A 10,000-nucleotide genomic window follows, 5' to 3' on the forward strand; every position below is an offset into this window, starting at 1 on the left:
GAAACTCTTTCCTCCGCTACTTTATTAGTTTGTGTGGTAATATATATCTTACAACATATCTTTACCTCAGTGTCGACAAATTGTTTTTTTTTTGTTTTTAACTTTCCTTTTCCCTGTAGCTTGCATGATAATTCACAAAGACTGAATGACTACAATCTACGCACCACACGGCCAGAGGTATATAAACAAGACATGAATCACGACATCTTTAAGACCTTACATAAAAAGAAGGAAGGGAGGTGCTTGCAACAGCGCTATAATTAAGGTGGACTACAAGATTTACCCTGATAAATTTCTCACAAACATTGTATGTTCCTGGCAAATAGTTGTTAACTACGCTGATGCCATAGAAGCAGGAAAATCAGGAATAGAACATTGCTGGAATATATTCTCAATTTGGAGTATCCCAAACGCACCTTTTACAGTATTTAATTATCAATAGGAAACTCTTTGCTTACCTGTCGTTTCGTAACGCCCTCGTGTCTACATAGACACTAGATGCCTCAGGAGTGGATGCTCCCTAATGAGAAAAAAATCAAGACGGTCAGGAGTGTGAAGAACATCTTTCTGATGGAAAAAGTTTTCAAATGAGTGTTGATAGTTATGTCGAGATCACGTTGGGCTCTTAATTTGCGAAGTTTAGCGAGTCGATTGGCTTAAAATTCTCGCGCCATAATCCTTAGCCAAGGACTGCTTGCATGTGTTTTCCCGCGCCGGCTACACCCACGTCGTCTGCGCTGTGATTGGCTCGTCTGATTGGCTCAAGACATAGAGCGGTTTTCAATTGAGTGTTGAAAGTAATTAGCGAATTGTTTTGGTTTTGCATTACTTCACTTGGTGATTGGTTCAAAGTTCTCGCACCACTTTTTCAACCAATCAGAAGTGAGACCAAAACCAATCGTGGCTCTTGCGTGCACATTTTCCCGCGCTTTGTGTCGGCTACGAGTAATTACTTCGAGTTTTGATTGATCTACTGGATTGTCTCCGTCCTTTTTGATTGGCCAAAGTAATTACTTTGGTTTTAGTTTTAGTTTTATGACACTCGATTGAAACTCGCTCTAACCTCACTATCAAATTCGAAAACTCTCGAATCTCCCCAAGGTCCTTGGAAAAAACAGTACAAACGGTAAGAACATTCAAACCTGAGTGCAAATAGCAACGTTTGCTCTAGATCCGAAAGATGTACTGACGGCGCGGGGAGACAGACCCAAACCAGAAAAGAGAGTAGAGAAAGCTGTAGTCAAGTTGATCCGCGGCCTTTCTTCGGCTACAACGACGCAGTTCCGAACACAAGTTAAGTTGACGCCCTTGGCCTGCAAAAAAGGGGGAACTTGTGGTTACAAAAGTGGAGAAACCTTTCTTCATTAATTCTTTATTGAAGTCAAATATTGAAAATCGGGTAACACCACACCACAGTCATACGATTTTACTCAAGTTAAGTTGACTCGAAAAAGTATAGAACGCAATAACCAACACTTAAGGAATTCTCCCATCATGGGATACTAAATTCTTTTCTAAAAACTAATCATTATGTATGACTGTTAGACTGTCCACGGCCTCGTTGACGTCGAAAGGGAAATTCTAGTTGAGAGTTAGTGTGAAACGAGAAATTCTTTACACAACCATTAACGGGAGATAAAAAACGCACAAGAACACCCAGAAGGTTTCCAGCGGTGATTTAGTCTCTTCTTTAGCGTGAACTAAACATGATTGAATTTATCTGCGAAAGCCGCTACTGTGATTGAATAACTGTTGACCATCTCACTTCGCATATGTATCCTTTGTGAGAAGTTTTGCAATGTCGATTCAGAGTTACACATACAAGGACCTCACACTTTAACTTCGTTTAAATTAGCAAAGTGACACTTTATGACAATAACATAAACACTATCCTTGGCGGGTTACTTTGACTAACTATCCGTGCATACGATCGGGAAAAAAAATGTGCTATCCGACGTCACATCAACTGTTTGGAATTAAAGGGCCAGAAACCCATTTCAAAGATTTTATGGCAACTTTTTTGTCATCACGCTTTGGTGCCAAAACTGAATTGCCAGCGAGCGGCAATTCGCACGTCAGCTGTTGTACTTTGGCTGTTATTTGTTGCTTTTTCTAACTATTTTACGACAAATTCAGTCTGGAATTTTCGAAACAAGTGTAAGAAGACGTCAAAACTGTATTGATAATGTGTTTATTGTGTTAACTTAGGGAACTTAGGTAGGGAAGACAGGGTAGATAGACAACAATATCGTTTACGCACAGAAAGGCATGCACCGTTTCCGGTGAAAGGGCAAAGGACTGACAGGATAGCAAAGTTTTGACTGCCGCGCGCACTGCGGGCGCGGGTTCCGTATGCACGGATGAATAATAGGCGAACAAAAGGAAATCCTACAATAAAGAGGCTACTCTCGATCAATTAGTGCACAATAACTAATTTTGCAAAGACCAGGTACTGAGACTCCGTACGTCATGAACGCGTCATTCACGGACTCAACATTCAAAGCTTACCTTGAGAGCTGGTATTGACTGACCCAAGCCCTTCGTGCACAAATCCATCACGGGGTAGGAACAGAACGTGTCACGGACTGGTGATGAGTAAACAAACCAAAGAACTTCGTTATACAAGGCAACCGAAGCAAGATAAGTTAAAATAATATGGACATTAACAGAGGTGTTACGTAGGCAGTGGTGCATTTTAGCGACTCGGGTCAATACAGTCTGTGCTCGTTTCCTTTCAACTGACACAAATGCATTTTTTGCCATTTGTGGTAGCATCAGCCACCCCTTTCCCTTCGCAATGCACTTGGCTGTTGGGTCACGAAAACGCTACGTGTAACCGATTCACTCTGAATGTAAAAAAACGCCCTTGAAATATTTTCATAGAGACACCATAAAAGGACACGAAATGTTCCAGACGATAGAATATTCAACACTCCGAAACGGCCTAAAAACCGTAATCACGTGTTATTACTCCGTCCCTATTGCGATCAAAAAGCCAATCTCAACTTAGAGCAAGCCAAACCCAAATGATGCCCCTTGGGGCCACTCAGGAAGATGGTCAACTGGAACAGTAAAAGATATCGATTCGTCGATTCCAGTAACTACTGCATTTTCATTGATATTACTTGGAGTGCCACGAACTCGTTCATAAGCATCAGTGTCTAGTTTTCCAGTTGATTTTTGTTTCAAATGCAAACAGACCAACAGTTTACTTTAAAGAACAAAGCTTAAAACCCTTTCACTCCGAACATCTGAACGTCAATTCTCCTTACTGACAGCCATACATGGGAACAGGCCACTTTCGAAAACTCAGCTTGAAAGAGAGGTTTAGAGGACAGAGACAAAGGAAAGTGGATGATATGCTAATATCTTTCACATTAATTGCAACTTGTTTCTATTGTTCTTGTCCTCTATGCCTCACTATCAAGCTAAATATTGAATATTTCGAAAATGGCCTATTTGATGATATATCTAGACAAAACACCTCCGGTGATACTCAAATGTCTGTATCACTCCACGATTATGTCATTTTACCATATTTGGTCGTTCCTCGTTTTTTTCTTCGCCCCTTTGGGGCTCGGAAAAATACTACGCAACTTCAATGGGGTGTCATGATTTAGTCTGCTTGACAATGTACTGAGCTCGTGAGCAGAAAATTTATATCGAACATTCCTTTAACACGATTGCTGGCTTAAATATAATCATTCGAAAGTTGCTTACAGAGAGTTTGACAATGTTCACCTTTATATTGGCTAACTACTGATAGCCACAAAGCCGGGTTAGTCTCCAGATCCCCAGGAGGAATTAAAATCGTGTGATGTCCAGAATAGACGCTAAAATAAGAAATGACAGAGAATCGTTAACACAAGGAGAACGCCTAAACAATCAACTACATGAAGGGTATTGTCTGATTCCACGCCATAACAACATAAGTGAGGAGCAATTCTTTTCTCCTTCACGGAAACACATGAACCCAACAAATTGACCTGCTCCCACCTGAGTGACTTCATAGCTTAGTTGGTGGAGCATTGCACTAGCATTGCACTAGCATTGCACTAGCATTGCACTAGCATTGCACTAGCATCGCAGAGGTCATGGGTTCGAATCCCGTTGGGGCCGCCAGAAGTTTTCAGGTTTCTATAAGAGACAATTGCTTAGAGCGGTTTTCAAATGAGTGTCGTAAAACCAAAACCAAAGTAATTACTTTGGCCAATCAAAAAGGACGGAGACAATCCAGTAAACCAATCAAAACTCGAAGTAATTACACGTAGGCGACACAAAGCGCGGGAAAATGTGCACGCGCAAGTCACGACTGGTTTTGGTTTCACTTCTAATTGGTTGAAAAAGTGGTGCGGGAACATTGAACCAATCACTGAGTGAAGTGATGCAAAACCAAGGTAGTTCGCTAATTACTTTCGACAATCAAATGAAAACCGCTCTAAACTGTCCAGATAACTGCATGCATCACTTCCGGCTTTAAGCCTTCTATAACCGGCACTTCAAATATACATTTGTTTCTTTAAACAGGTTTAATTTAGCACCTTTGGCACACCATTTTTTGATGATTTTCTCTCGGATCTTTTCGGCGACACAGTAGGCGTTTAGCAGATTATAGGCGCTGTTACACTCGGCAATTTTTCTTGCAACTTGTCTAGCAATTTTGTTGCGACAAAAGTTCTTACAATGCCAAAAAGTTGCTTGATAGGTGTTACAATTGGCAACGTTTCTTGCATCTTGTCTCGTTTTCGATGATCACATAAGCTCAAAGGAACATTTTCATTGCGTGATTCCACAAACTGTTGCATGTTGTAGGAGATGTTACAACGCAAAATACTAGAAACACTCGTTGCGTGAAGCGTTGCGGAAAGCAGTTCCGCAACGGTTTCTAAAACCGGTGTCGTTTTTAAGCACGAAGTACCGCGAAAATAGGCACCAAAGTGCGCGCCGTACATTATTTTCCTCTTTTAACCAACAATATTATTGTTTTGTGCCGTTGTGTTTGCCGTAGCCGTCGTTGTTTCTTGACCTCCAAACTATTTTTTTCGCTGCATACTCATGGTTTCTGTTGCATTTTTCTTATGAAAAATTAAGTGTAGTCTATTGTTCACTAAGCCAATCATGGTACCCTTTTACGGAGGTATGGTAGTTGCGTCTTCTTCAAATCACAACTTTTTTTCACATGTTCTTCGAGTCATTATTAGATTCAATTGAGAAAGTAATTTGTCCACCGCAGCGAAATAATGACATTCACGTTAGTTGATGTAGGCGTCACAAAGTGACCCGCTAACCGCGGCCTTAACCAGAACCCTCCGCAAAAGGTCGATACAATGCATAAAGGTCTTCAGAAGACAACTTGTGACAAATTGTGACGGGTGTATGCAAAGGAGGATGAATGTATTGGGCATGTACGAGTCAGTTCGAGCATTTCTCTTACCCTGTCAAACACCATAGCAAAAAGCCTAATCCACAGTAAGGATCCAGGCAAACAGCAATGTCACGAGAAGGGTAGAGTTCACAAGCCAGCTTCATGGACCGACAGAGCCCGGTAACTGCCGAGTGAGACATCTAGGAAAAAAAATACCAATAAGCACGAAAATTTGCAATGATATAAAAAAGGGAACGGGAATAATTCGGGTGGTCAGTAGTTTGGCAACTCTAGAGAAAGAAAAAAAGGTCACAAGTAGGCTTGTTAACAATTGTCGCTTGTTTACTATTCACCATGAGTTCATTGGTGAATAGCAAACAAGGCGCAATGCGAATTCGTTTTTGAAAGGAAGGAAACGGTCGCTTCTTCTCCGTTTAAGGGCTGTTCACGAGAATTTAAAGGTCAGGGCTCGAAATTGCGACCAATACAGTCGCATTTGCGACTACATTTTTTCCTTTGCGACTAAAATATCTGGAGAAGTCGCAAATTTGCGACTTGTTGTCACCTTCGCACTTTCGAAACAAAAGAGTTAGCGGTTGCCACTTTGCCGCTACTTTTGCTAAAATAAATTAATAAATGCAAAATTATTTTGTTTCTCGCCGTGAATTTTCTCTGAAGATAGCGCAATTGTCGGGTAATTTAGCTGCGACGTTAAGTGCACAGCTGCATTCCTTCATCATTCGCCATTTTCAGCGGTTTCTTTACACACAAGTATTGCGGGCTCATATTTTTGCTAACCCGCTTACAACACAATGTAGCGCGGCCATTTTGCGACTAAAATTTGCGAAATTGCGACTAAATTTTGGTATCTTATCGCAAAATGCGACTGGATTTTTTCGTTAATTTCGAGCCCTGAAGGTGCGAGCTACTATGGAGCTCCGGCTGCAGAATACCCCTGGATAAATTTGAATCGAGACTGTCATGTTTCCAGCGTTCCCGCGACCGAAAAAACCCCTGATTTCCTTAGAATCATACTAGTCCCTTTCCTGTGTCCGTCGAACCGCGGGCTTTTTGAGACAATTGTGTTTTGTCACGCAATCGAGACTAACGGACAAAAGAGGCTCGGGGAAGAGGGGAAAGCTCTCTCGATTGCGTGACAAAACACGATTGAATTTACAAGAATGCGGCTCGACTGGCACAGAAGGCACTTTTAGCAGTCTAGGATTTCCCCTCAAACGTGAGCTGAGCAGACGTGATACCAAAATCGATTAGCCACTTTGTTTGACGATTTGATTGTTCATCTTCTTGTCTTTCAGCCCACGATTCGAACATAAAAATAAATAAATAAATAATGGCATTTATATAGCGCTTATACGTCGCTGTTCATATTGTGGTCTGTAGTGCGAAAAAACAAACTGCCTCATTAATGTAGATTTCCATTAGTAAGCGAAATCTTTAGCAGTGTACAACGAGATTCAAATATCGTGAGCCCCTTTGACGATAGAAAACCTCGCTAGTGTTCGGCTAATTTGCATGAAAATGTACCATGGAACACAGCGGTGCAATAAGCACAACAATTTCATACCTTCACTCCAGACAACAGTCCCGTTGTAGAAACACTAAAATCCAGATATGCAATCATTTCCGGAGTGGGTGCCCTGTACGGATTCACCAGTTTCCTCTTTGGCGCATCATCGATCTCCACCACTGTGGGCCACGACTTGATGTCCACAACACCGACCGCTTCCTTGGATCTTAACGCCTTGGCAATGTTATGAGTGGTCAGCACAGCACGTGACTTGCTGACGTCAATGACCATTTTGACGGTGGGGAGGGTCGTGCTGATGTTGTTGGCGTGAGGGGGTCGGATGGGCACTGGAATGAGACCTGAGAAAAGAAGTTGGTTAAAGAAAACAAAGCATATCGCCAGAAAGACTCGGGCTTGTACAGTCATCCAATAAATAGCTTTCATTTGCAGAAGGTTACATTTGACAACGCTACTAAACGAAAAAAAAAATTAACACACTGAAAATCTATATACAAACTAAGACAAACCGCGCGATCTTCTCCTAAATTCGAAATAAATAGATATTAGAGATCTCTTGAAAGTTCTCAAACTAGAGTCGCTGAAACGATCGTCCAATTTTGAGAACTTTCAAAACATTAATCGTACCCATCGAAAGACTCCCTAAAGCCTGGTTTTCACCAGCGACGCAAGCACCTACGCAAGCACAAGCGCAAAGCATAACAGCTCTCATTACACCTTGAAAACAGCCTCGACGCAAGAATCAACATAACCGCACGCACAAGCCCAAGGATCAACATTTTTCCTTTCCTTGTGATTGCGCTTGAGCTGGCGTTCGCCTTATGGCGTGTGAAAACGAAAGACGGCATCAGAACCAGGAAATTTGATACGTCTTGCACTGTCTGGCCAATTAGAGCACACGTTCTAGATTATCCGCGTCTGAAAACATTACATGTTTAGGCATGTGCTTATGCTTATGTCGACGGTCGTTTTCATTTAGTATAGGCTACTTGTGCCTGTGCTTGTGTTGGCAATGAAAATCATGCTTAAGCTAACTTATTTCATCATCTACAGTTAGATTCTTAAGATAATCATTCTTACCCGCATATAGACAAGCAAAGACTGCAACAATAAAGTCCACACCTAAAACAAACAAGAAAGAAACTTTGGACTAGATGAACGAAATGATATATGAAATGAATCATAAACTGAACCACGGATTTGAAATCAAGTGATGCTATGATCCTCGCAGCGTCCATAACTCTGACGATCATAGCATTACTTGATTTCATATCCGCAGTTCAGCATATGATTCATTTCGTTCATTGATTCATCCCTCACGGGAAAATTAGAACCCACAAATGACCAACTCCCACCGTCAGTGGCTTCATAGCTCAGTTGGTTAGAGCAATGCACCGGTATCGCGAGGGCACGGGTTCAGACCCCGTTGAAGTCCTGAATTTTTCAGACTTCTCGACGCAATTGCTAAAATTGCGTTCATAACTGCGAGGATCCCAGCATTACTTGATTAAAATTTGGACTCATTTACTAAAATAAATGATTGAGGTATTGGCCTCCTATTTATCGCTATGGTATCTTGAAGGTTGTAGAGCCGTGTGTATTAAGAAAAAAAACCTTTTGAAACCCGACCTGGTGGCATGCTGCTCGTGATTGCCCCACACAAATTACAGTCGAAGGTACGGGTGGGATTTTCACGCTGTGCGTCTTCATGCTAAGCGCCCCCCCCTCTCCCCCCCAATCTATCCTCGCTACTCAACACGGCCTCCCGACTTTTGCGCCTTCCCAAATACCTTCAAACCGGTTTTAACCAATGTAAGGCCTGTTACTTTAAAAACAGAAAAAAACGACTCCCAACTTCTGTACCTCAAACCACTGTAAAGCCTGTTACTTTCTTAATAATACACATGGAAAATTTTCTCCATTCAGGATGGTTAAGAGAAATGCAACTTCCAGGTAACACAGTGCAGAAAAGCGCGTTCCGATAATCTCACCTCGAATTTTTTCCTGGTAAATTTGCGTTCGATGGAAGGAGAACGCGTCCTAATTTTGTTCAGATTGGGTGATTGTGTGGTCTTGCCAAAAGGAATCGAAATTTTTCTCTTTAAGGGACACCAAATAGCCGCCCAGAAGATTCTTTTGTTTTTGGCAGGGGCCACCCTCGCGTAGATTTTCGCACGTGTATTGATCTCGATTTGTTGACAGTCTCGTTTTGCCACATGCTCAGTCTTATAGCTTGGAACCCTACGGAAATACAAGCTGGGCGACTGCCGAAGCCACTTCAATAATCCGAGATTATTACTAGTATTGATAAGTAGTCACATGATTTCCCGTGTAATTTGGAATAATTAAGCACGAGTAAATTGTTTTGTTTTTTTGTACTCGGCCTACGGGATCTTGCAATTTTGTTCGTCTTTGAAAAAACTGACTCGTGCTTAATTATTCGAAACTGCACTCATGTGATTACCTATAGCAACGGCAAAAGCGCCTCACGACTTTTGCATCTCCCTAATAAATTTAAACGAGTCAAAATCAGTGTAAATTATGTTACTTTCACAACAGCAAAAAGCGAAAATGACATTTTTCCTCCCTCAATCTAGCATACAAATTTACTAAACAAGGCATGCTTACCAGGTGTAAAAACAAGTGCCACATTATCACCAGAGCTCAGGCGACCTTGTTCCACCGCCATCTGAGCAACACGCTCTGCTCTTTTGTGCAGTTGACTTGTCGTAAGTAAAGAAGCCACTGTTCCCTATAACATGCAACTAGCTTGAGTGATCATGGCCCAAGTCATACTTATGTCACCCAGGTGAGTCCCCACGAGCGTTTGGAAGAAAAACTTTATCCACACCCTCCCCTCTCTCGCAAAAAGATCTCATATTCCGCTGAAATTATGTGCAGATGGCTCTGGTCGTACACAACTTCGCAAGGGGTGTGGGGACAGCTAGTAACCGGGAGGGAATGTATCAAGAGGCGAAGGTGCTTAGAGGGGGCGATTAAATGTTTCAAAATGAGGGACAAGCTTTTCCTTTTTCTTGACTTAATTGCGGTCTGGAAACGAAGCAATACTTCAATCAATATTAAAACTG

General features: G+C 41.8%; 1 protein-coding gene across 3 annotated transcripts in view; it reads right to left on the reverse strand.

Annotated features, from left to right (window-relative positions):
• Window positions 1–10,000, reverse strand: part of LOC138049059 (disco-interacting protein 2 homolog C-like) — a 60,375-nt gene that overhangs the window by 8,159 nt on the left and 42,216 nt on the right. For all 3 annotated transcript variants that reach the window (XM_068895167.1, XM_068895168.1, XM_068895170.1), the window contains 8 exons: window positions 9,540–9,663; window positions 7,992–8,033; window positions 6,951–7,252; window positions 5,435–5,565; window positions 3,742–3,833; window positions 2,509–2,585; window positions 1,143–1,313; window positions 459–520 (listed from right to left, as the gene is read on the reverse strand). In XM_068895167.1, the coding sequence (XP_068751268.1) occupies window positions 459–520; window positions 1,143–1,313; window positions 2,509–2,585; window positions 3,742–3,833; window positions 5,435–5,565; window positions 6,951–7,252; window positions 7,992–8,033; window positions 9,540–9,663 (1,001 nt within the window). The remainder of the gene's footprint in view (window positions 1–458; window positions 521–1,142; window positions 1,314–2,508; window positions 2,586–3,741; window positions 3,834–5,434; window positions 5,566–6,950; window positions 7,253–7,991; window positions 8,034–9,539; window positions 9,664–10,000) is intronic.

This window comes from Montipora capricornis, chromosome 5, assembly GCF_036669925.1.
Source record: "Montipora capricornis isolate CH-2021 chromosome 5, ASM3666992v2, whole genome shotgun sequence".
NCBI classification, from domain to species: Eukaryota; Metazoa; Cnidaria; class Anthozoa; order Scleractinia; family Acroporidae; genus Montipora; species Montipora capricornis.